Below are 27,994 nucleotides of genomic sequence, written 5' to 3'. Positions count from 1 at the left end.
TTGAAAAAATTGAAAATTATTTATTCTTCAGTAAAGCTTGAAAATGCTGGAGGAGGAAGATGAGCGAAGGTGAAATAAAATGTTGAAATGTAAAACCACATGATTCAACCTTGAAATTATTTTCTTGTCATTTAATTTCATGTTTCTCTGTAATTCTAAAAACTAGTTCCAGTAATGTCAGTGGTTTTTATAAGTCAGTGTAACTGAGTGTAACGCGGCCCTAAGTATACAGTATTTCAGTATTTAAGTGTATTTTGCAAAACATTGAAACACCAGTTTTTTATTTAATTTATCCTGGGAATCACTGGAACTGGTTTCACCCCAGTATCAGATCCGGACTGTCGGACACGTGCTTCCTTCGCTGTCTGTTTCCGCGCCTAAAATAAAGCTTCATCCATCTTAATAAGGCAGCTGTCGGTCTAAACGTGGGCTCGGTCACATAGAAACCGGTTTGAACCGCACCGCCTTCAGATCAGCTTTCAAGGCCTGTGTCTAAAATTGCTGATGAGGAGCGTCTCAGGACATCTGAAAGCATCCAGTAACGGAGTCCAGGGCTTTTATTTAGGAGGAACATTAATAAGTCAAAATTCTCCCACTGATTTACAGCTGAGTCGACTTTAAGTCCCACCCTGCTGGAGCCCAATGCCCCCATTAGCATCCAGCTACAAATACTGATGCTATCTATCAAAGCTGGTTTAATTTTGCACAAGGGCTCCGTTTCTGCAATGTTCACAAAACACGAATGGAAACCTGGTGGACATCGAAGAATTAAACTGGACCAGAACACTGCAGAAGACTCAGGAACCATGGAGACAGGTGTGGTTGTCATGAGGTTAGTTTTATTGCCATTAGTTTTATTTCAATGAGCACAGTGGTTACAGCATGGAGACCCTCCCAGGGGTTAAAGGTCAGTTGAACTTAAGGTGACATCATCAGGGCTCAGTATTTGGCTGGTGTGTTGCTAGCGCTGAGCCCTGAGTGTTGCTACTACCGTTAGCACACGTTCATTCATCTACTTGTCACCGACAGTCAAATCTACACACATGGATGGAAGACGGCGTCACAGGAAGTCACAGACAATAAATGGCCGACGTTGGGATGGTGTGGTTGTTTTGTGCTGGAAACAGAACTTTGAGGATAGCATGATGTGAATATGAGAAATGATGTCTTTCAGTTAGAAAGTAAAACGTCTCACCTGTCTGTTTTAAACACATTCTGCAACACTGGGGAAAACTCTGTGGAAATATTTATCAACCTTTTTGCTGATGATGTTTTTCTTTCTGTTAGACGACACTAAGTGGAGGCTTTTTGTTTTTCTCAGCAGCAGGAAATGTTTTCACCACTAATTCAGTTCAGATTCTCTGAACTTCTGATTTTTTCTAACCTTCAGTGACATCTTTCCTCTCATTCTTCGTCTCCTGTTTCCAACCAAAACATTTGGTGTCCCACCAAAGGACAGCGTCCTGGAACCAGAGGTATTTTGGCCCAGAAGATATTAATGTGTTCAGACCTGTTGATGCTCAGTGATCTCCACAGGATATGATTATAAGCCAGGAAACAGAGAAAAATACTTCTTATATGAATTAAACAGAGAAAATCCTCTTTGAAGCACTTTTAAAGAAGAAAAAGATTCCCTTTCATGAGTGTTCTGCACCTCAAGAGCCTCATGCCACCCCACCAAAACAAAGTCCACCCCCCAACGCTGTTTGTTGAATATCAGAAGAGTCACTCTAAAAAAAACTTTTTAGTTTGGGTTTCAGCTTCATTCAAAGCTGCGACACAGAACAGGCTGGTGAGGAAAACACTTCCAGGAACAGTTCTTCCTTCCGGAGGCTGAAAGCTGCTGATGAGTTGTTTGCATAAAAGCTGAAGCTGGACGTCCGCCGAACAATTTAACGCAACGGATCGGTAAACACTAGCATTAACTGATCGACGCCAATTTAAATTTTTCAATTTCATTCATTCTCAGTTTTGAAATTCTATTCAACTTTTCTTTGAAAGTTGATATTTAAAGTGAAAACATTAAAAATCTTTTAATACTACAAAAATATATCATGAACCTGTATCGCAAGTAATTTTTATTGGATTTGCCACTAGTTCCCCCGCGCCATGTTTTCAAATGTTGTAATATTCCTGTTCGTAAACTTACAGACATGGTGAGAGTTCAACCTATTGGTGATTAAAAAAAAGGCACTGAGTTGGAGGAACCGCCTCTGAACATGGGCTACCACCCAGGAATCAACTGGCAGTTCCGGAGCAGTGGATCGGGTTAAGATTCCTCCTTACTCCCTCGCCTGAAAAAAAAAGTCATGCGGCTCAAACATGTCAAAATTGTCCAGCGGACGTCCAGCAGAGGGGATTCCTGGAGTCTGAGGTAGCCTGAAGCTGGAGGCGCTTCGGCGAAACATGAACAATCAGCCCCATATTTACCCATATTTTCAGCCAATCATATTTACACACTGCATTTTATATACACACACACACGTGCACACACAACCCTAACCCACAAAATATACTGATTCTTTATGAACATCAAAAACAAAATGCATTCTGGTAAAAAGTGCTAGCAGTCTGTCGCTCTTATTTAATATTCCAATCGTTCCCTGTGATTGACGAGTGGTTGCTAGGAGACAGAGTTGTAGATAAGCCCCCACAGACTGCTGATTGGTAGGATTAGAACCAGAACCGTCCACAGAATACTGCACTGAGCTCTGTTTGGCTAGTCAACCGTTGGGGTTCTTGGGTTAAGACAATGATGTAAGGCGACGGTCGGCGTCAGGCTGAGTCCTCCGGCTCTCATCTCTCCATCAGCTGATCAGAAGTTAAAGTTGGTCAGTCATCAGCAAAAAGAAGATCTGATCAGGATACATTTCAGTTTGGGATAATTCCACACTTAGTTTTTTTATGCTTCTTTTATAGCCAGCGGTTACCAGGCAACAATGGGTCAAGATAAAGAACTACAGAGGCTTGTCGACAGCAATTTGATGAAAACAAGATTCTGTAAGTCGTTCCACAAATAAATTGTCAGAACATAAATTTCTTTAAAAATTGTTTTTATTCTCGGAAATTTTGTTCTTATCATTGAAAATTTCTTGCTAGTGTGAGTTTTGTTTGTCATCGTGTCAGACTTCAGCTTCCACATGTTCCTCCTCCGACTGTATTCCGTTTAGGACCCGAATGGATCAGCTGTTCAGGGGGGACGGGAACCGGGAGGACGCTGATGATGCCGACAATGAGATGAGGCAGAGAAGAAGCGTAAGCCGGTTTAAACCTGCGGTCCAGAAACCTGGTCTAGAACCAGCAGGCGCTCCGTTTGGCACTTGAGTCAATGCAGAACAAAGCTGGACCTTTGACCCGACCTCTGACCCCCAACCTCCTAACAAAGGTTGAATGGGATTTTATTTTTTATTAACGTGGTCTCTGATCTATCACTGATAAACACTGTGCTCTATCTATTAGTGATGTTAGTCGAATGTCATAATTATTCCTTTAATAATAAAGGTAAGAATTACATCAATTGATTAATTTTACAATCATTTAATCATCAAAATGATAGTAACTTTTTATTTTCATTCGGCTGGACAGCGGCGCTCAAAGATTAAGAGAAGATTTCAACAAAAGACCCTAAAAAGAATCTTAATTTTAATGCTCTTAATATATAGATCAGAGAAGTTTATAACTGGATCGGAACCGCCCCCTCCAGAGCCTGATTGGTTAAAAGAGACCAGGTTCATAAAGTGCTCAAAGACGGTCTGATGGTGTATTCAAGGCTCTCTGAGCTCAGTTCGTCTTACTGGCAGCGTGGTGTGTTCAAGGAACACAGGGAGAAGGAGAGGAAGAAGACGACCTTGGCCATTTTTAATGACACTTAATATCTGGGGTCTGTCTAGAACTCTGTCTTCGTAACACGCCGTCTCACTCTCACACACACACGCACACACACACGCACGCACACACACACACATCCGCAGCTTAAAACAGAACTGGAACCTACGTATGTCATGCTGTTAGAATGAGGATGAGGCGATGGTGTGAGTAACAGCATTCATCAGGCCCCGCCCCCACCACCCCCCCAACACAAGAATGAGTGACGCCGTCAGCTGGAGAACCTTTCCAACCTTCCTCAGGCTCCCAGTTAAAGACCACTGGGTTTCCTGGGAGGAGAAGGAGGAGCCATCACCTTAACCGACCAATCAGTGGAGTCCTGCTACCAGCTGAAGGTGAAACTGTAGGTCAGGTGGGTGGGGCTGACCGGCACCTTGTGGGTGGGGTGGGTGGAGCTCAACCTACATGACGCTCTCAAAGATGATGACTTTGTTTTCGTCGGTGCCGGGGGACAGCGAGGTCAGGGACTTGATGTCGGGGGCCATGTACTCCAGATGATGGGACCCCCACACCGGATTGGTCAGGTGGGCCCAACGCTGGAAAACAGCATTAAATGACTGTCACAATAAAACAACCCATCAGAAAAGACATCAGACCACATTAGGCAGCTAACTGTAACGCTACGTCAGCGAGGTGGGGGTTGAATAATCACACTAAATGCTTTAGCATTCAGCTAATACGGCGTCTGGGTGCGTGCTGACCTCTTTGAAGGTCCCCTTGGCTCTGAACAGTTTGTAAAGAAGGCTGACAGGGATGCACAGCATGGAGGACAGCGCCAGGCACCAGCCAATCACCTCGCCCCACCAGGGGTAAACGTACGAGTTGTTGTAGGTCAGCGGCTTGTAGTTCACCAGGTGGAACAGGAAGATGCCCTACAGAGAGGATAAAGCACCACTGAGTAACCTCAACCCACTCAATCGTTAACTAATATTTGGCTTTCTGGCGCTTTATCCTGAAAATCTGTACTATCTCCTTACTAATGCTCTTACTTTCATCAATATATATAACTAATTTTCTCTGATGGACCCTCCTGAAGGGATGAATAAAGTCCTACTCTCTCTACTCTATATAGTAGTTAGCTTTTCTCTTCCACTGGTCATTTTTCTTGACTCTAAATGTCATCTAAGCACTAGGAATCTCACAAACTTCATTTCAACAAATGAAAACAAAGACATCTGCTAATATTTCAGCTAAAACATCTTTATGTACGCATTTATTTTATTATTCAACACAATAAAAAGAATGGTGAGAAACTTGGAATCTCATTATCTGTTGTTTATGTCTCTAAATGTCAGCATTCAGTTTCTTCCTGGTTAACATAGGATCAAGAGTCATTAAGTTATGTCTGGTAATATAACGTGTTTAATCAAATGGTAATGATAGCCAAAAACAGATTTGAATGCTAGCTGAAGAGCCTCTAGCTCTGCAGCTTAACAGCAGCTCTGTTCATCCTCACCAAGCAGACACACGGGGTGATGAAGGACCAACACCACTTCATCCAGGGGAAAGGCCGGTAGCCAATCATACGAGCTACATCATCCATGAAGCGGTCCGCACCTGCAGGAAATCAGCCAATGAGGAACAATTTGAAAGACACTACAGAACATGAAAACCTCATTTAACTTGCTAACTAATGACAAACATAAAAAACTTCTGTAGCAAAACTCTTTACTCATCATGGTACCTATGGAATACAGGAAAACGTTGGCTTACGTCACTAATTGGTTCCAGGAGATGCGACTTAAGTCCAAAAACAACATACGTCTCCAGGCTAAGCCGAAAATAACAATTCCCAGTTCTGCACTGAACTTTATGAATCGGTTAATACAAATCCATTTTGGGTTTACGAACAATAAAATTTTATTTTTTCATATAGTACAGAAAAAACATCAGCGAGCAGCTGAGCCTCACCTCACATTGGACTACCATGAGTCTCACCACCCGTCACTCCTACGGGTTAATAATATGATTTTATTCTTATTTATTGTACAGTAACATTATATTATGCGCTTTTCACGGTTTACTCGTGATTTTAGGATTCTAATATTTGTGGCAGACAGACATAAGGTGGTCTAAACTTGATTTATATTTTTCCGTGTATTCTTTTCAAAAACTGACATGTAATCAAAAACAACATAACCTGAAACAATGTAAGCCGCAGTATACCTGTATATAAATAACTACAGTTAGCAATAATTGATAAAACTAAGACACCAAATAAAAAAAGCAATACTATTTTTAGCTTCTTAAATTTAAAAGTATTTACATGATTATATGCTAATTTGTTTGGAGTGGTGGGGGCAGAGGGGGTTGATTCACCTAGAATAGAACAAATAGAATTTTCTGCTTGTCTCTGACTTACTTACGTGTGTTCCTGCACATCATACGCTGCACTGAACTGTGACCTTTACTGTACCACAACTATTCACACGGCTATTTTTAAATCAGATACTGTTCTATGGATGCAAGTGCTCACTGTGAAACACAACTCTTTGTGTGTGTGTGTGTGTGTGTGTGTGTGTGTGTGTGTGTGTGTGTGTGTGTGTGTGTGTGTGTGTGTGTGTGTGTGTGTGTGTGTGTGTGTGTGTGTGTGTGTGTGTGTGTGTGTGTGTGTGCCTACCGTAGACCCAGGCGACTACTATACATTCCCAAAATGCTTGCCACAGCAGAGTCATCCCGCTGGCTGAGTAGTAGTCGAACAGCTGGAAGACGAACATCCCTCCCTGCACACACCGGGTTCAATCACCATGACGCTGCTGACGGTTGTTATCAATGAACACAACACACACATGCACACAGGTGATTGTCAGACCTGTGTCACCATGGAGAGGTCGATTATGAAACATAGTGAACAGCAGATTGCCACGGCGATCTCCCGCTTGTAGCGATGGTAGTGCTTTCCAGGAAACAGGTCCAAAATTCCAGTAACGAAACCCTCCACACCGACGAACTGGAGACAGACAGGCGGGAAACAGTCAGTCAGACGGACCAGAGACAACCATCCTGACCCAAAAGGAGTGTGTGAGGAGTCAATAGAACGAGTTCTGGATCAGTTTTGAGTCAGAATTTGAGAATTCCAGTCGGTGGTGGTGGTGGTGGTGGTGGGGGGGGTGTCACCTGACTATCTAGTCCCAGCAACAACAGCATGAAGAAGAAGAGCGCTGCCCACAGAGGAGCCACCGGCATCAGGCTGACTGCCTTCGGGTATGCAATGAAGGCCAAACCCGGACCTGAAACACACAATGATAGATGTTTATCAAGTTTCGTGTGAGAGACAACATTACTAAACCTCTGAGTCATTCCTGTTTGGGTGCCAAAAAACAAGGTTGTCCACAAAGTACATTTCATCAATGTGATTGTAAAGAATTCTTTTTTGTTATGGCAGCAGTCTGGACCATCTGACACTTCAATCATCACCACAGTGACAATTATTCTAAAGAAGGCAAAAGAATCTGGAGCAACTTGATCCTTGCCGGATGAAAATGTCTGTTTCAGGTTCACGCCTGTGAAGGTGAGGCCAGTAGATACCCAAGGTGGAATGCTGGACCACAAATGCCTGGGGTGGCATGTATGGTAAAACCCCAAGTCAACGTAACCTTGTAACAACGCAAGAAAGACTGCAAAGAGGCGCCTAAATTAATGTCAGACTGTGATAAACAAGATTCTCTGGACAAACCTGTTTGTCCTCAACTGTAATAGTTCCTGTATGTATGGAGGAAATCTGACGCAAGGCTGGTGACAGCCTCGTGGTGGGGGATGTTTTTCAGCAGTAGGGACTGGGAGGCCTGTCAGGATTGAGGGGAAGCTGAATGGAGCAAATTGCAGAGATCCTCATTGAAAATCTCTTCCAGAGAACTCAGGATCTCAGACTGAGCCAAAGGTTCAGCATCCAAATGGCAATGACCTGAAGTGTAACAGCATTATAAATAAGCTGTATTTTTGGTAAAGTTCCCCAAATGTCTTACTGTTTACATATGTGATATTTTTGGTTCCATGAATCATTTTGTTATTGTTTCTGATCGGGCTTTCATTGAGGTTGCATAAACCAAGACTGTCTCATTCAGGATATCTGGAAAAGGGTTAGGCTGGATTTCTTTGTACTGCGTGGATTTAATGCATTTGTTCAGTGTAGTTTTATTGTTTACTATGACATTTTTGAGTTTTATGATGTGGAAATGCTTACTGTCACGTCTGCCATTTGTAAAATGTTAAATATGCCAATTAGCGTCATCAAATGCATGTGAATTGTCGACTGCCAACTAGACACCGATTAAATGCTAACTGGCTCAATACATTGTCATAGAGATGCCAGCTTTCTTTTCCTCTGCCCTCGTTTGATCTGTCCTATCTTTGTTCCAGAAATAAACGCTGACAGATCAACTCCACATCTCCCCTGTATCATCGCTCATCATAGCCATGCAAATACTGTTAAATATTAATGTTCCAGGCTGGTTAAAGTCCGTTACATAAGCACACAGCCCAAGCAATGCAGGAGTGATTTAGGGACAACTCTGTGAATCCCTTGGATTGACCAAACCAAACTTTAACTTAGGCTGAGGCAGACTTTGTTTTTCTGTATGTGGGAGATCGTTCTTTTGCATAGGCTTCAGTTACAGCGTAGCGATATAAAACATGAAAATGGACGTCCAAAACCAGCTTGACTAGGCTTGAAGTGGAGAGAAAGGATATGCAAAGAAGACTGGAAGAAAATCCTCCAGTCCATACTGACAGTTTGTTGTGTCAGACCCAAAAAGCCTCAAGGCTTTAGATGCTGCTAGAAGGTGCTTAAAAAGTTCCTCAGGGTTCTGTGCTTGGATACATATTGTTCACCCTACGTATGCTCCCTCTAGACAAGGGGTGGGCAAACTTTTTAGCTGCTGGGCCACAGAGTTCCAAAATTTGACAGACGACCCATTAAAACTCATAGACATGGGAATCTGTTCACAACAACCTTCAAGCCCAACTAATAAAAGTGAGCCTGGAATCTGGTGTAACGTGTCTTACTTATGTTTAAATGAATAATAGACACACCAGTAAAGGTGATGCCAACAGATTCTTTAGAGAGATGTAGAGCAGGTGTGATCTCAGGTGGAGTTCGTATGTTATAAGAAACGAAACAAAGGCCAACCTAAACCTTGTACCGGCTTAGTGCAATCAAACAAACATGACTATCAGTGCAGTGTTTGCAACTTTTCTTTTTTACAAATTTTACAATCAAGGCAACTTAGGCTACTACGTTTTTTTCTTATAGACCTACACTGCTGGAGACTAAACATCCAGACTCACTGAGTTCCTCTCTCCTTCTCCTTCTCTCCAACCATCTCTGTTACTCCTCCTCCTCTCCGATCTCACTCTCCAAGTCTCCAATCACACCCTACTAACTCAACTTCTTCCCTGGAGTCTCTGTGCTCTATGTCTTCACAGGTTTTTCTCAGGTTCACCCCTCATCCACCCATCCGCTATGGACCTGCTCTTCTCATCCCTCCAGTATCACCCCTAACCTAATCATCGGCTGGGGTCCGGCTTCCTTTTCTTTCTTTTTTCTCCACGCCACCATACTGATCCACCCCTCATCCACCCATCCGCTGTGGACCATCCGCTGTGGACCTGCACCTCCAAGCTCACCAGTATCACCTCCATCTATCCATGTGCTGTGGATCTTCTCCTCCAAGCCCATCAGTAACACCCCTCATCTGTCCATCAGCTGGGGTCCTGCTTCCTTTCTTCCTCCGTGCCGCCATACAGTCATCCATGCAGCTGTAATTGTGCTTTTACTTTAGCAATGGGAAACGTAACCTTAACCACATTGACACTGACTATCTGGTCTATCTGCCACTCTCTCTCTGTGTCTCTTTCTCTTTCCCTGTTCTTATCTTCCTTTGATTTCTTTTCCACCCAACCGGTCAAGGCGGATGGCCGCCCAAAAGAGTCTGGGTCCTGCCCGGAATTTCAATTTTAACTTTTTAAAATTTTATATACTGGTTTGATCCCCGACGGGAAATTAAGAATGCACACTCTAGCTAATGATTCAAACGCATGCATACATATATGTTTGTGAGTACAGGCCCCTGTATCACACACACACACACACACTCACACACACACACACACACACACACACACACACACACACACACACACACACACACACACACACACACACACACACACACACACACACACACACACACACAAGGGGGCCTGTAGGCATGCAGGGGAGGTAGAGTGGCAGGCAGCTCCTTCTTGGTGCGCCTCAAATGAGCAATTTGTAAAGGGGACGGCACCTTGCTCAAGGGTGCCTCGACAGTGCTCCAGAGGTGAGCTGACACCTCCCACTGTCAGCTCACCTCCGGGTTTTTTGGGTTTTTTTCTTCCTCATCGAGGGAGTTTTTCCACGACACTGTCGCTTATACTTGCTCTGGAGGGTTCAGTTGGGTTTCTCTGTCTGTTAAAGCGCTTTGAAATGTCTGTTGCCATGATTAAGTGCTATGTAAATAAAACTTGATTGATTGATTGATTGAGTGTCACAGTGATGAGTGCTGTCGCTGCACAGGAAGAAGGTTCTGGAATGGATTCTAATCTGTGTGGAGTTTGTATGTTCTCCACCTGTCTGTGGGGGTTCTCTGGCTTCCTCCCACCTCCAACAACATGCACCTTGGCCAAATCAATCACTCCGCGTGAATGGTTGTTCCTTTTAAGTGTGGAACTGTCATGAACTGGTAATAGGCTCCACCATAACCTATTATCCACTCAAATAAAACATACATACCTACACCACAAAGTCATCCCAAACAACAAAGTATGGTAACTGTGTGACCTCAGCTACCGTTTAATGATCGGTGTGGTGAGGTCATCCTCAGTAACATTTTTAATCTTCTGATGGATTCTGACTTTTAATTTGAGTCCCTGTTGATTAGCTGTGGCTCAGTGACAGCAGCCCTCCTGTCTGCAGGTTAAAGGAGCATCAGTGCTGTCTGAGCTGAGCATGGTCAAAAAAAGATTGAGTCACATGACAGGTGGCAAAAGGGCAACCCTAAATAGTCCTTCAGTTAATACCATACGCACATCCACACACACACACACACACAGACACACACACATATTCACGCACATCCACACACACACCCACACACACACAGACACACACACACACGGCTGCCCTAACCGCTAAAAATTAAACTCGTCAGATGGGGTTAATTAACCTGGATTAGTTTTTGCTTTTGTCAGGGAGATCACAGCAAAGGTACAAACAAACACACCCACAAATCTATTCCGCGTTATTATATCATTAGTTACCAACTTGCTTCCATACCATATACTTATTTCTTCTGCGGTATTTCTGTGTCGAATAAATTAAAGTGTAGTTCTGCAGTTTTTGAGTGTAGTTCTATATTATTACCGTGTAGTTCTGCAGTATCAGAGTGCAGTTCTGTAGTATTACAGCATAGTTCTACAGTATTAGAGTGTAGTTAAGCAGTTTTCGAGTGTAGTTCTGCAGTATTGCAATATAGTTCTGCAATATTAGAGTGCAGTTCTGCAGAATTACAGTATATTTCTGCAGTTTTAGAGTGTAGTTCTGCGGTAGTAGAGTGCAGTTCTGCAGTATTACAGTGTATTTCTGCAATATTGCAGCGTAGTTCTGCAGTATTAGAGTGTAGTTCTGCAGTATTGCAGCGTAGTTCTGCAGTATTAGAGTGTAGTTCTGCAGTATTATAGCGTAGTTCTGCTGTACTGTGACAGTAATGAGAGAACAGACTGCTGCAGTGCTGAACTAAATATAACTGAGGGTGTTTGTGACGTCACATCATGTGACTTCGTGCTACAAATAAAAATAGTTAGCTTATAACTGTACACACACACACACACACACACACACACACACACACACACACACACACACACACACACACGCAAACACACAGACTACCATTCAAAACCTACATCTAAAACCAGCATCCAGTATTTACATGTTAAACTAGGCGGTACGATATTCAAACGTACTCTTTCACCACCGGGTATTTTGGTCCGCGTCACTCAAGGTCCAGACATAAAACCTCATTCATGTTTTATTGATTTAAACTCATGTCTGTCTACAGTCTTATAATGACCTCACTGACAGCTGTACTACCAGTCAAGTCATGTGACTTTATGGCACTACAATAACACGCTATCATCTACAGATCATATGCATCATCAGTCAGGCCCAGGTCAGCCTCAGGGTCAGAAACTGTAACATACCATCTTGCACGCTGCTAGCATAACATTAACTTTCTGACTCATAGCTGTCCACAAACTGAAAACCATCCACCAGTCTACCTTGTCCACCAGCCAGTCAGAGATGAGCAGAAGAGTTGATCAATGAGATGATTGGCTAAGATGCTAGCCCCAGCTAGTACTTACTATGGTACTACTTGTGTATGTTAGCTTGTTTTAATGCTTACTAATTTAACACTGAACCTAAAAGCAGTTAAAGCCATGGACGACCGACATCACTCTCTGGACGCCACCAGAACTGGAACAACTGCGGTTCCGTATCCACCTGAGATTCTGTTGATTGGACCTGAGGAAGGTGACCAAGCAGCTGGTCTTACCTGATTCGGCCACCTGTGAGATGTCAACGCCCTGTTCAGCCGCCATGAAGCCCAGGATGGAAAACACAACAAACCCAGCAAAGAAACTGGTTCCACTGTTAATGAGAGCCAAGATGAAGGCATCTCTGCAGGAAAGGAAGGACATCAATCCATCATAAGGAGGACTTCTGAAGTGTGTGTGTGTGTGTGTGTGTGTGTGTGTGTGTGTGTGTGTGTGTGTGTGTGTGTGTGTGTGTGTGTGTGTGTGTGTTTACTTGTAGCAGTCGTTGTTGAAGCGGTTGTAGCTCCCCAAAGCAGTCAGAGCTCCGAGCCCGATGGCGTAGGAAAAGAAGATCTGGGTGCCGGCATCAATCCACACCTGAAGAGAGACACCCGTTCAGTCCAGCGCAGGTGTGGCATTATGGGTAGGTTAGGGTTAGGGTTGAATCAATGCATTTAATGGGTTATTGTCATGTGTGGTGTCTGGACCAATCACAGCCAACTGGCTCAGGTAGGGGATGGTAAAGAGACTGTGAGCATCATAAAGGTTATTAGTTAGTTAGATTACAGGAAGTTTAAGGACAGCAGTACCTGAGCCTCCTCCAGTTTGGACCAATCAGGTTTGATGTAGTACATGATGCCTTCATAGGCTCCAGGAAGTGTGACGCCTCTGACCAGCAGGATGATGAGGACCACGTAAGGGAAGGTCGCCGTGAAGTACACAATCTGAAACACAGATAGATGTAGCTGAATACATTTACTCAAACACTGTGATTACAGAATAATTGAGTGATTGATCCATTGATGAATTAAAACCTGTACTGGACTCAATGGTCAGATCAGGACTCAGAATCTGATTGACATTTTACACAAAGAACAGACGAAACATCTCATGAACAAAAGACATTCACCTGAATGTTAATGCAGCTGGAAGAAAAGGGATTCAACCAACCCATCATCAATCAGGTTTATTGGGAAAATGTACTATACATCAACTGAAGGTGACAAATAATCAATGAAGCAATACAGCTTGTTTTAAAGTGTTTCCCTGCTAGCAGTCTCTAAAGATCCAACCCTTCATGATCAGGGTCTTTAGTTCTTCTTAGGAACTCCTGAGCTGCTATCTCCTTCAAGGCTGACGCAGATGTAGACGCCCAAAAGGTCCAGTTTGGTTTTCAGGGTTTCACAGAACAACATCCCAAACCTTCTGGATCTGATTGGACGGTTCTGAGCTGCTGGAGCCTCTTTCATATGGTCAGTGAAAGAGATTTTTTTTTAAATGGAGAGTAAGTCCCTTTCCTTCCAGCTGTAGATTCACCCTCCCCCACCCCCAAACACACACTGCTGGATGGTCTGAGGGTTACAAACACTCCTCTTTTAACAGTCAGTTCATTCTGTGAGAATGAAGGGCAGAAATCAAAACAAGAACCTGATCTGAAGAAACCAAAGAAGGAGAGACACAAACACGCAGGAATGTGGCGTTTCAGCACCATGGAGAGATCCCAGAGGACACACACACACACACAAACACACACACACACACACGTACACACACACACACACACACACACACACACACACACTCACACACACACACATCATTCTTGTTCTTCTGACCTCCTGTCCACCTCCGTCGGGTCACCCAGACGGGTTTTACTCTCCTCCGGTGAGATGCTCAGCTTTCGGCCTCCTGGTGACGACCAGCAAAGCAGTCTGTATGTAATGAAAGATGAGCCCTGAGGCTCGGTGGTGCCTCCTCTCACACAAACAATCCTCCTGAACCCAACGAGGGTTCATTCTGTTCTTCCCTAAACTGTTCTTTATCAATATGTTCTGAATCTGTCAGGAAGGCAAAAGGGAGTCTCTGAGGTAACTATAGCCATCAGATACTCATCCAGCCACAATAAACAATTAAACAAGTTATAAACATTTGTTTTGAGTCTTCTACATTTTATCAGCTGGAGATAAAACAGTAACAAACGCTCAGATCAGGGCTTAATAATGATATCATACCTGTGGGCGTATACTGCAATTAAACAGTCTGATAGCAGAATGCTAACCTGTTGTCTTGTGTTAGCAGCGTGCTAACTTTACAACATGTGTTGAAATGTTGCTGTCCTGGTTCTGATTGGTCAGTGGTTGTCGACATGTTTGCACATCTCTGGTGTAAACATTGATTTCAAATGGGGCAGATTTCTGTAAAGAGGTCTCCCTGTTTCCACGGTAACATATGTGTCCATGTTTATTGATGGTATGGGATGTAGATGTTGCGAGATACTGACGGCTATGTGACGAACAAGTATAGAAGACGCCAACCTTGGAGTCAGTGAACGCAGCTTGATTGCTTTATTGATTCTTGGCTTGCTTGCTTGTTTGAATGACTGATTTATTGATTGATTGATCGATTAATTAATTGAGGCTGGCAGTAAAGCAGAAGAAGCTAAGTTCTTATTTCTAACGGCTGTTATGTCATGACATGTTATGAGTTGACATCATCACCACTGGACCGTAAACATCTGCAGTAACAAAACAGGAACCAGCAAATGTTCTGGTATCTGTGGTGAAGTACACATGCAGTACTGTACATGTGTACTCCTCTCTGCCTTTCAGTCACGTCCCACTGCAGTCAACCTGCCCCCCCACAGGACAACCAATCACAGCCCGCTACCTCACAGCCCCCACTGTCCCTTCCTAAACCCGTGTCGTAGTCGTGGCAACGCTGAGCCTGCCATGTGACGGCAGTGTGTACGAGTCTCATCATCATGAAGCGATGAAGCACGGAGGGTAAATCACGCTGCATGGCGAAGGTTTTGCCTTAAAGGAACAGTCCCGTAGCTGGAGGACGGAACTGATCACGACCGTCTGAAGGAGTGACAGAACGGATCTCTGACCAAACATCCACAATGTCTTTAACTTTTCTTTTAACCAGAAACACTATGTAGACCAAAAACACAGATCATATGTTGTTTTTTACTTCATTTCAAGATGTATGGAAGAAGGTCAATCAGCTGAGGCAATATGTGACCTTCAGAAGCGTTACGTAATCGACCGCCATGAGCAGGGGGAAGTCATGGATACACAACGGAATTTCAAACACCCTCTGTTATTATTATTATTATTATTATTATTATTATTATTATTGTTGCTGAGAATAGAACATTTTTAATATATAAAAGCAAACTGATCATTTATATCCTTGGAGGCTCAAGATGTTGCAGATTCGCAACCCGACCAGTGAGTCCAGAAAATAATTAAACTTATTAAAATTCTTAATTTCTTAAATTTTTCAGGGTAAATACATTTTTTAATCTTGTTCCAGATTACCTTCCCGGTGGATTTGACTCCCTTCCAGACGCAGAAATAAACCATGACCCAGACGGCCATCAGACACAGCAGGACCTCCCAGTTAAACTGTCCAGGTTCATCCAGACCAGAGGAGATGTTGAGCACCTTGTTCCTGAACGGAGAGACGAAACCAGCCATGTTAAACACTTAAAATAACATCTACCGTAAAGCTAGCAGGTAGCTCACAAACACTTTGATGATTTGAACTGAACAGAAGCACCAAACAGGTTTTTGTCTGCGTGTCTCAGTCCAGAACCCAACCAGAAGCAGGACTTACTCCCAGAACTCAATGATGGGCGACCGTGCGTTCGCCAGATCGGAGCAGGTCATGTTACCACTGATGGTGACGTTGGGGAAGCTGCCGTTCTTGCAGTTCTGGTGGTGGAAGGCCTCGATACAGTTAAGCGTGTTCCATTCGTTGTCACAAGTGGACCAGGGGAGGGTGGCGTTAAAAGACTTAATGAAGTAGTAGAAGCCCCAGGCTAGCACCATGATGTAGTAGGTGTTACAGAAGAAGACTATCACCATGGAGGCATAGCCCAGGCCTGAGGAAAAGGAGTGAGAATATATGATAAATTTAACACAGAACAAAAAAATGATTGATCAGTCATGATCAATCGATCCCAGACCACCAAGAGTCAGACTAGTTTGTGAGCAGGTCAGGTGAACTTGTACCTGTGAAGTGAAAACATCTTATCAGCGCGTGATTCATTACCTCACGCTTACAATCAAGTTTGACCTTCAAAGACCTCGTCTGGACTGAGCAAAACAGGAAACACACTCTGAACGCCACCAGACGCCCATCATGATCAAAAACACTAAAACTATCTGCAGTTGGAAGTACCAGAAGTGCACCATTAAAGTACAGAATTCAGAACTCCACAGACAGTGTTATAGCCAATGCTAGCTGATGTCAAATCTTTGCATGTGTGTCGTACGTTTAAACTTACAAAATGATTAATTATCAGTATGTGAACGGATTCCCTTATATTCTTTCTCACATCATCACAGGTGAGACAGACTGAAGTATGCCTCCATGTCTGGGACGGCCTGCAGCACATAGACGCCTGAAGAAGGAAGTAGTCAGCCCAGTTAGGTCATCAAGACGTCCGACGTCTCAAACTGAACATCTAGTTTCTGTGCCTAAGCTGACCAGGAAGATGACCAGGAAGTGGACTGTTGGTGTTGTTCCTTCTAAGTCTGTATGAAAAAGGAGGTGGAACTCCGTCAATGCCACCTGTAGTCTAAAGGTTAGAGGAATGTGTGTGTAGTAAACGGCAGTCATAAAGAAGTCACCTGTGAAGATCAAACACTGTGTAAAGCTAACAATGGTATCAGTCAGCAGTATCAAAGATAAGCAGTTTTCTCTGTGTGTGTGTGTGTGTGTGTGTGTGTGTGTGTGTGTGTGTGTGTGTGTGTGTGTGTGTGTGTGTGTGTGTGTGTGTGTGTGTGTGTGTGTGTGTGTGTGTACGCGCGCCTTGCTGGTAAATTTCCAGCCATGTCTGCTGGCACGTAGAGCAGGATCACAGATTATCACCTCCAGATAAACCTCTACACGCAGCCGGAGTGCGTTTGCAGACCGTTTATCAACTGGACGCCACTAAACTGCTTATTGCATGGATTTCTGCTTCTTCTGGTCATTAATGCAATCAGCTGCTCACCCGTAGCAACCATCCGTGTTCATGATGAGATGTGCTGGAGTTGACCCTACTCATCAGTCGGTATCTGAACCTTGTATTAATACTGCAGTAGTAGTAGGATCAGAATGGAGTCGTTGATCAAGTAATCTGATTGGAGGTTTAATCTGCCAGTCAACATCAACCGTATCCGGACTAGAAAATGCCGACACACTGAGCAGAAAGGGAGAAAGTCACCAAAGCAACAACAGAACAAGACAACCTGGTCCAGAACCAGTAGGTGGTGTTGAAATGAACGCACCCTCAGCATCCTAAGAAGCTGCCGAACATGGAGATCTAGAATCTGATTGGATGAAGGTAACGTGACCATTACAGCCAGAGAGAAAACTTCTGCTGTCCTCCATCAGCTCCAAGTTAAATTGGAGCTGAAGAGGTAGTTAGTAGGACGTCCTGTTTTTCCTCCCACCCACATTAATGATAATGCCACCCCTGATGATGTCATCACTCTGTCAACAACTGTCTGTTTCACTGCTGAATGTAAACTCAGAGTTCCTCTAATTCGTCTGCTCACCTTTGAACAGAGGAGCGATGTTCCAGACGTTGATACTTCCGGCCTTCATGAACTGTCCAAGAGCGATTTCCAGGAAGAAGATCGGGATTCCTCCGACAAAAACGATCAGCAGGTAGGGAATTAGGAAGACACCTGCAGGAAGAGAGACAGCTTAAACATTACAGGTCGATAAATCAAAACTATAAAAAGTGTTTATTTTTAAAATAGAGGTTGTATGTCTGAGTCAAAATCTATTAATTTTCAAAACTTGCTGAATCAAATATACATCTAACATTGAGTGAAAAATATTCCATTTGGTATTAAAATGTTTGTTTGTGAAATGTGTTTCTATGAGAGTAAATAAACTTAAAAGCTGAAATAATTCAAACCTTTTTAAAAATTCACAATCTGTGTCATGAATGAATGAATGAATGAATGAATGAATGAATGAATGAATGAATGAATGAATGAATGAATGAATGAATGAAGGAATGAAGGAATGAATGACCTCTTTTGGTCTAAACTGGGGTCATAGAGACATGAATGAACAATTAGTGATGCTCTCTCTTTATGTTGGTATTCTAATTAGTGGGATGAGCCAACAGGAACTGGGTCACAGCGCCACCAGGAGCCGGAATGAATGGAATTAAACTGGACTGATGCTGGGAGAGACAGGAGAGGAGGGAGATGGGAGGAGGGAGGATGGGGGGGATGATGTGAGCCAAAAAGTTGCATAACAGCCTTCACACATGGATATTAAAGGAGATAGAGAAAGAGAGAGGGACCCTCCTCTACTATAACCAGTATGTCCACAATGATAGACAGCTATATAGTTAGATAGATAGAAGTAGCATGTGTAGCAGGTGAGCTAGGTAGAGCCCCGCCCCCTGCCCCGCCTTGACTGGTGTCATCCAACACGCCCAACATGTGGCTGGTTCAAAGTTGAAAGTGAGACGCAACCAGAAATAGCACTGCTGCTGCACTTAGCCCCCTAAGCTGAAGCTAACGCTACAGTGAGTTAGCTAAGCTGGCTAATCTTGAGTTAAGTCACTGGGCTAAATGCTGACAGGATGACAGGGCTAATGACAGAGCACAAGCTACATCATCATCATCATTAGTCTTGCTGTTTCTTTTTAAGACAAGCTCAAATAGGTAACGTTTCTCCAGCCAATCAGAAGCAACCAACAGCCTGGATGAATTATGATACATTATTTTCCCCTCTGATTTTGATGTAGTGCCATCATCAGGTTGTTAGATGAACCATGGTATGGTGGTACACAAACACACTAAACTAAGACCATACCTGCTACATGCTAGCTAGTTAGCATGGTAAGTAGAAGTATTTTAGCTCTCTTGGCACAGTGATGCATAATGCTGCACAATGATCTTATGCAGCAGTGGCGGTAGTGGGGCGGCAGTGGCTCAGTGGTAGAGCGTGCGGTGGAGCGGGTCGCCCAATGATTCAAGATTGGTAATTCGATTCCCGCTCCCGCCAAAAACACCCGGAGTGTGAGCTGACAGTAGGAGGTGTCAGCTCACCTTCGGAGCACTGCCGAGGCGCCCTTGAGCAAGACGCAGCCCCCTTTACAAATTGCTCAATTGGGGTGCACCATGTAGGAGCTGCCCGCCACTCTATCTCCCCTTGCATGTTAACAGGCCCCCTTGTGTATGTGTGCCCAACAGGGGGCCTGTACTCACTAATATGTATGTATGCATGAGTGTGAACCACTAACTAGAGTGTCCTTTCTTAATTTCCCTTCAGGGATCAAATCAGTATATCAATTTTTAAAAAAATTTAAATTATGTATGGCTTAAGTACAGAAATAGACCCCGTAATTGAGACGGCGCCGCATTGTGCCTTACAGTCCGTAAAATACAGTACATAATGAAAACATGAAGTCTTTTTCATAGTGGTCTGGTTGGCTGTCCAGTCCGGTGTAGACCAGTGATTGTCAGCAACCATATAAAAACCCCATAATGCTTTTAACATGACTTTAAATGTTGATCCATTTCCAGCTTTAACTGATAAGGTCACAGTTTCAGGTCTCGCCCTGAGCTGTGGATAACATATTTGGCTTGGTTTGATCTGATCAACTGCCACCTGGCCCGGGACCAGCAGGAAGCGATCCATCACGTTGGAGCCATTGAGTGTTCAATGAGATTTATTAGCAGATATCCCCTTCTGTCTAATTTACCTTAACAGTTTTGGTGCTGACATCAAACGGCCATCAAACTGCTATCGTGAAAATGACAGCGGGTGTTGATGTAAGTTCACCAGAGTGGGAGATAAATAATAATATTATAAGTCCTTTAGTGATACATACAAAACTTGCATGAAATTACTGTGTGATTGACAGCTGGAGTCATGCAGACACATGAGCTTCACCTGTCGGCATTGCTATAAATGCATTAAACAGTTAATAAGAGTATGGGAAAAGGTAATACAGTATGGGGAGGGGTTCATAAATGTTTAAATTATGGTAAATAATAAGATATATAGATTGCGATCTCGACCGCGGATTCCTTAATCATGTGTGGTTCCTGGAATGCATTACCCACAAAGAACAAGGGCACACTGTATATTCATATATATCCCCACCTATATATTTCAATAAGCTCACTTGAAAACCTCACGCTGTTACGCTTTGTAACTCCACCTACTACCTGTCTATCAAGCGACCAACCAATCACAGCACCCAACCAATCACGGTGCATCTGCCAGAAGGAATCATGTGAACAACATGGCGTAAGGCATTGGACAGCGAGGCTTTTTGTTGCGGTTTCGCAGATATCTGGGACGAAAACGCTGGCCAAAGTGAAGTTTTTTGAAAGCGATGGGTGTATGTTGTCGTGTGGACGCTGTAACCGAACTTTTTCTATATTTTCTATCCAGGGGGCGTCTCCCTGCGACGAAAACCACTGTGACGTTAGTGTGTGTGATCCGTGTCTACACGTACACACAGATGAATGGAGTTAAAACCTGCTATTTTCTGACGTATAACAGCTCCGCTTCAAAGACGCATTGGTAAACATGCTTGACAGATGGATATTCGTTCGTCTGTTTCTTTCTTTATGACTCATGAAGTTTGTATATTTATTTATTCATTCATTCATTCATTCATGTTTCTCGCCAAAGACACCGACGCCAGCTCTGGGTCAGGCCAGGATGCACTGCCTGCTGGTGGGAAAACTCTGTGATGGAGGTCATCCTCAAGGAGGAACAGTGCGATTTCCACACATCCTGGTCCCGTTCTTAGGAGTTCTTCTGCTTATAAACGTGTTGATCAACGCACGTATGCGATTACGTGTGGACTTTGCCTCATTCAGGCAGTGGTTCTGTTTGTGTTGCGAGTTTTGACAGCGATATAAGGCAGCTGCTTTCTAAAGCAGAGGAAATATTGTCAAAAAAAAAAAAAGAAATCACCTAAGACCTGCCACAGAGGACAAAAATGTTGTGATATGACCCAAGCATAGTCACTGGCTGTATCTCAACGTTACAAAAGCACAATCATTTTCCATACCCCAACCCCAACCACCATCCCCTCGCTATAGGTGTTTACTGTATTTTCATTTTTGTCATGTCCAAATGATCATTTTCCATATTGCCAGTGTGTGTGTGTGTGTGTGTGTGTGTGTGTGTGTGTGTGTGTGTGTGTGTGTGTGTGTGTGCGTGCGTGTGTGTGTGTGTGTGTGTGTGTGTATACCGTATAACTGGCAAGCATTTGGATTTAAACAAAATTAATTTCGGTACGGAAATTATTAATTGATTTATTTGATTTTTGAGTTTTTTATACCGCAGTGAACCGAATGGGACGAAAAAGCTTCAATGCTTCATGGGTCTTCATCTACCCATCACTAACTATACTGTACATGGACTTCCCAGTTAACATACTTCTAGAGTGTCATAACTGTTCCAACAATTTTCAATGTTTTTGAGCAAAGAGTCCAAACAGCAGGAACGTCACAGAAAACAGCTGCAATGTCCGAGTAAAACTAGCTGGCTAGCACGAACAGTCTGTCCAGCTCTAGTTTCCATTTGGAATGGGACGATCGATGTAGTATCCAAAGTGCTCTTTGGACATCTGACAAAAACAGTCTTTAAGTAATTTCATACAGTTCTGTTCATGTAGTCAGCTAACAGAACTATCAGTTCTCTAAAATGTCTTTTCCACTTGCTCTTTTGTCAGCTGCCTTTTCCTTTAAAGTTAGCTCCTTTCTCATTCTCACCATTAGTTAACTTTCTTTCTCCATTTAGCCTAATAACATTCATCTACGGCTTCACAATGCCCGCCCAGCGCAATCCCGTGATTTGCCAACACAAAGTTGTTACGTCATCACGTTGACTTTTGACTATGTTGGGTGTGCTTTGCTTATAATACCAATACATTTGTTTTCATATGTTTGGTATGAAGTTTGATATTATTGTTTTATCGTGGAATTTCCACGGGTTCCTGCGAGTATATATCAGTGGGAACCCGTGGAAATCCATGATAAAACAATAATATCAGACTTTGTTTGTTTTGTAGTGAAAGAGGACATGAAGGTAGTTGGTGTGAGAGAAGAAGATGCAGAAGACAGAGTTAGATAGAGGCAACTGATTCGCTGTGGCGACCCCTGAAGGGAAAAGCCGAAAGGAAAAGAAGAACTTCAGACTTTGTGTTCTTTTTTTTTCTTCGCCGTCACAAGAAAACAAACCAACCAAGCCGTAACGGCTGTGTGTGTGGGACAGGCGGATGCAAAGACAAAGGCCGTTTCGGCGTTACGGTTGAGACATCTGGGTAGATGCCGGTTTGTGAGGTTGGTCCTGGTGAATAAAGCATCGGGGTTCCCCACACGACAACATGAGTCCGTCACAATCAAAGAATATAAACCTCTATGTCATGAATAAATGTGAACTTCCGGGCGGACTCACTTGAAGTGTGACAGCATGAGGTTTTCAACTGAGCTTATTCAAATATATAGGAGGGGATATATAAAATCGTGGATAATCTACACACCAGGCTTAGATGATGTTTATGTGAATACTTGTTAAGACACAGGGTCCACTCATAAAACCTAAACTTCAACTTTTTACTTTTATATTGAAATATTTAAATACTTTTCAGATTATGTTATATTTTTTAGTCTCAAACTTGCAGGTTTTAATCTTTTATCTTTCCTTGTTGATTATTTTTCCCTGGAAGATTATAAATTCTTTTTCCTGGCATTCAATGTGATTCCAGTAATGATTAATAGCAGCAGCTGAAGGTGCAGCAGGAAAATCACACTCAACAACACATAACACACACAGACACATACACAACACACACAACACATAACACACACACACACACACACACACACACACACACACACACACACACACACACACACACACACACACACACACACACACACACACACACACACACACACACACACACACACACACACACAACTCTTCTTCTCTGTGACATTACATGAACTTTTGAACTTTGGAATTTATTTGATATATACTGTACATGTGTTTTAAGAATGATCTGGACAAATGGGTCCATCGTCCAACATCAGAAACAAATGCTCCCAGAATAAATGTCAATGTGACTTGTAAACATATTCATATTGAATAATTAACTGTCACTGTTTTCTGTCCTTCCTGTTGCTCAAAACTAATAATGCATGTTTGTTTTTGTGTGCTTTATGTACCTCTGATAACTGCCCATTCTGACCAATCAGATTTTGGACTCAAAGTCAACAGAGAAACTGATGTGTCAGCAGTTGTTGTTTTTTTTATCATTAAAAATGATTCATTTCAGAGAAATAAAATCTGTGCTGTTATTGATGAACAAGATTGAATGGCTTCTATCTCTATGTATGCTGATGACATACTTTCATATATTCAAACAATTCATAGGAATTTTAAGATGTCATCTCAGGTGGTAACCTTTGAACAGGAAGTAGCTTTTATCAGGGCTTGCTAGTTAGCAAAGTATCTTTCCAAGAACATTCAAGGCCCCACCCACTACATGAAAAAACGCTGATGTAAATCGACTATGTGAGCAACATAAAACTGAAAGAAAAGAATGGGCTATTTACTGATGCTTTCTGCAGTTTTTTAAAGTTGTGGTCCTGTATGACTTTCCAAAATCTGTAAGGAATTGTAATGAGCAGGCAACCCTGAAATATTCCCACAACAAATCTATCAATTCCCAAATGGGACATCCCATCAGTTTTGCTATTTGGGAATCATCCACCGCCTCAACAACTACAGCTACCGGAACATAATCAGGTGTCCACATACTTTTGGAAACACATTTTATAAACAGAGCAGGAAATGAGGGGAGGAAAAGAGAGGAGGAAACGAGAAGCAGACACAAGAAAAGGAAACGAGGAGGAGCAACAAGGACTGTCAACAGGATTAAAAGATTTCAGGCCACTCCGGTTAATCTCTCATCCACGTGGCGAGAGGGATGATGATGTCACACTTGGCAGCCAGCCATCACATACACACACACACACACACGCACACACATACACACACACACACACACACGTCATCATGAAACTGAATCTGTCCACTGACCCTGAATCTAATTTTACCTCTGAACATCAAAGACTCTCATGACAGCCCTGACCTTTGACCCCTATCCCAGAGTCACCACCATGGAGACGTGCAGATGAGCACCAACACTGTCCAATCACAGAGCAGATCGATCAGGCTGCTTCATCCACAGGACTCATCCATTCTGAGGTGCAGAACCTGAAACCAAAAAAGAAACCCCTACATGGTCCTTGAGATTAAATTAATTATTCTCAAGATTCCATAAAAAACCCGAAACAACAAGAAAAAAACCTCCAGGGTCCTTGAGATTCCTTGAATTATTCTCAAGGTTCTAAAAAACAAGGACCCTGTGACATCTTCACCTGCAACTGCAGCTACTTTATAACTACATGTGTATGTGTGTGTTTGTGCATTTATGTGTGTGTCCTTGGTCAGGTGACTGCAGGAGTAAAACACAAACTCACTGCAGGATAATAAATCTGAGTGACTCTGCGGAGAGGAGGGAGGAAGACGATGAGGAAGGACAACCAGCAGACGAGGAAGGACAGAGGGACGTCAGGTTCTTACACCTCATGTTCTAAAGTAACAAATAATCTGGTTATGACGTTTATTATAGAAACAAGCATCATGTCATCATGGGACGACGTAACCGTGGAAATGTTCATGTATTCACATGAATGCAACATGACAGGCGCCAACAGGTGGCGCTCTGACTTCACCTCTCTGAACCGGAGTCACAGTGACATCCGACATTCCCTTACTTGGTTTTTGTAGCTGTGGAGATTTTTTAGTCTGGAGAGAAGGAGCCACGTTAGCGGCTAATGTGGCTAACAAAAAAATAGAAGAATGGTCCTTTAAAGACAGTTTGATAAATCAGGTGTGGAGCAGGTGACCTTTCAGACGAGTCGGTTACCAGGACATCAGAGTCTCCAACAAGAGAACGAAACCTTCCTCTGATTTAACATCTGACCTCCTCCTCCTCTTCCTCTCTGTGTGATCGTCCAGACCTTTATCATCTGTCCATTCAGACTGTGGGAACAAGACCTTCTCCTGTGAGAAGAAACATCTCTTTTCCTTTCTTTCTTTCTTTCTTTTCTCAGCGATTTGTCTCTTTTCTGGAGCCACCCAGAGTGGGGTGGGTGGCGCAAGTGGAGGACAATGGGGTCTTCACAGCACCTCGATCATGCTCACTGGTTCACCTCTGCTACAGGTTAGAGGAACCTGGAGAACCTCGAGGGAACCCGTCAGCAGAACCTTCACGGCATCCACCTCCCATCCATCCGTCCCTCCCAAACCTCAGCAGAGTCATCAGCCACCACCACCAGTGTCCAGCCTCGATGGTGGCCCTCTTGTCCAAACAAATGTTAAAAGCACTACATAACTTTCTGACGGTGACATCAAATGAGGAACACAAGAACGGTTTCATGCTGCTAAACGGATGGTTTCAGGTGAAAATAAACAATCAGACACAGTCAGGTGTTCCTCAGGGGAGGAGCGGCACTGACATGGATACAGGTCCTGCACTTTAAAATGAAGTTCATCCATCATATAAAACACACCAAAAAGGTGACAAACAGGAGAGGGGGCAGGGCTTCAGTCACTTTTAATGTAAGGAGGGAATTACGGAAGCACAAATAGTCAAAGTCAACTTTTACTTCTGTTCTGTAATAAATACTGGTTCTACTGGTCTGAAGACAATAAATATAGTTTCTGATCCCTTTAACTAATGTTAGATCAATGACCTATCAAATATAATAATAATAATAATAATAATCTATACTTTAATTATCCCTCTTGGGGAAATTCTTTTTACACTCACACTCACACATGTATATATATGTGTTAATTACACACGTGGGTTAGAGGTTACAGGCCCCTGAACACAAATATCGCCATAAAGTCAGTTTATACTTTAACGAGTACAGAAGATGAAGATGAATGCATCATTTAGTTCTTTAGTTTCATCACACAGAAGGACTTATAGTGTGTGTGTGTGTGTGTGTGTGTGTGTGTGTGTGTGTGTGTGTGTGTGTGTGTGTGTGTGTGTGTGTGTGTGTGTGTGTGTGTGTGTGTGTGTGTGTGTGTGTGTGTGTCTGACCTCCTCCGTTCTTGTAGCACAGATATGGGAACCTCCACACGTTCCCCAGCCCCACAGCGAAGCCCACGCAGGACATGATGAAGTCCATCTGCCGCGTCCACGTCTCCCGCTCCTGGTATCCCGCCACCCGCTTCTCCGGGACGGGACCGGCCCCGCCTGAGGCCGCCGCCGTCAGTGGGACGAGGCTCCCGTTAGTGGCCGCGGAGGGGTACCCGCTGCTCCCGTTAGACAGGAGGAGGGGGCTCTTCCCGGTCTCCTCCAGGAGAACCAGAGAGCTGGAGGAGGCTGGGAGCGCCTGCTTCTCCATCACTCACAAAACAGTCAGTTTAAACTTTAAATTTGTTTCGATCCTTGTTTTTCCACAGAATCACCAAGAACCAGTCAGGAACCAGTACTGGTCCAGTCAGGAACCTATTTCACACTATTTCTGCAGGTTTTAAGGTCTAAAGTTTAAGTCTTTTGTTTTTACTTTTTTTTTTTTTTTTTTTTTTGCTACCACCAACTAGACGGACACCAGTCAGAAACCAGTCAACAACCAGTCCGGGACCAGTCGGGAACAAATGAGTCAGTCACCAGCAGGTGCAGCTCGTTCGGGCTCCGGGATCCACGGTCGCCTTCATTCACTAATAAAACACGTGATCATCGTCAGCGGGAGGATTTCAATTACTGTTTTAATGAAAGTAGGAAACGGTTCACGAATTAGAAATGAGGAGAAAAGATCAAAGAGAAAGTGAAAATTTAAAAATAAAAAAAAATAACGGGAAAAACACCGAGAACCGGACCGCGACCTTCAAAAACAATCCACGAAACACTTGAATGTGAGTCTGAAGAATCGCATGGGAACGGAGAGTCACAGAGGGGACGGCGGCCGAGAAGAGGACGGAGACGACGACACCGTCACGGGTTCGACTCCACCGGTCAGCACCGAGCTTCAGTCCCGACGGCGGGCGGCGGGTGGCTTGTGGAGGGCGAGGACGACGCGCTGCTGCTCCATCAGACGGTCCGAACGCAGAGAGGCGCTCCGAGGTTTCAGATCCTCCTGCCGGAGGCAGCTTTAAAGTAGCGGGGGATTGGGGGGGGAGTAACGGTGTTGACGTCACACAGACGGTCCTCCCCTCCGTCTCTCTCTCTCTCTCTCTCTCATTCGTTTTCTTTTACTCTCTGTGGACGTCATCACGATTATTCTCTGGAGTAACCCCACTCAACCTCCCCCCGCATGAAGATTGGATGCTTCTGACGTCACAGGTGTCCCCCACCTTCAGGATGAAAGAAAGGTTTCACAAAGTTTCTTCAATGAACAATGTAAAAACTGTAGAAAATGAAGACTGGCACACCTCGAATCAAAGCCTTTAAGACCCTAGCTGGGAA

The 27,994-nt window shown here is 43.5% G+C and overlaps 1 protein-coding gene across 1 annotated transcript; it reads right to left on the bottom strand.

Annotated features, from left to right (window-relative positions):
- Window positions 1–4: 4 nt before the first annotated feature.
- slc6a8 (solute carrier family 6 member 8) lies at window positions 5–27,650 on the bottom strand. The gene is made up of 13 exons (XM_068339390.1): window positions 26,627–27,650; window positions 18,009–18,140; window positions 16,078–16,345; window positions 15,780–15,912; window positions 13,047–13,181; window positions 12,731–12,834; window positions 12,477–12,601; window positions 7,003–7,115; window positions 6,698–6,835; window positions 6,506–6,608; window positions 5,342–5,442; window positions 4,587–4,757; window positions 5–4,421 (listed from the first exon to the last, which is right to left on the bottom strand). Exons 1-13 carry the CDS (start codon window positions 26,931–26,933, stop codon window positions 4,287–4,289), a joined length of 1,965 nt encoding a protein of 654 aa, XP_068195491.1. The 5' UTR covers window positions 26,934–27,650; the 3' UTR covers window positions 5–4,286.
- Between the last annotated feature and the right edge of the window lie 344 nt (window positions 27,651–27,994).

Source organism: Antennarius striatus, chromosome 2 (assembly GCF_040054535.1).
Source record: "Antennarius striatus isolate MH-2024 chromosome 2, ASM4005453v1, whole genome shotgun sequence".
Classification (NCBI taxonomy): Eukaryota; Metazoa; Chordata; class Actinopteri; order Lophiiformes; family Antennariidae; genus Antennarius; species Antennarius striatus.
The sequence above is the reverse complement of the archived record's forward strand: the minus strand, read 5'-3'. Positions and strand labels throughout refer to the sequence as shown.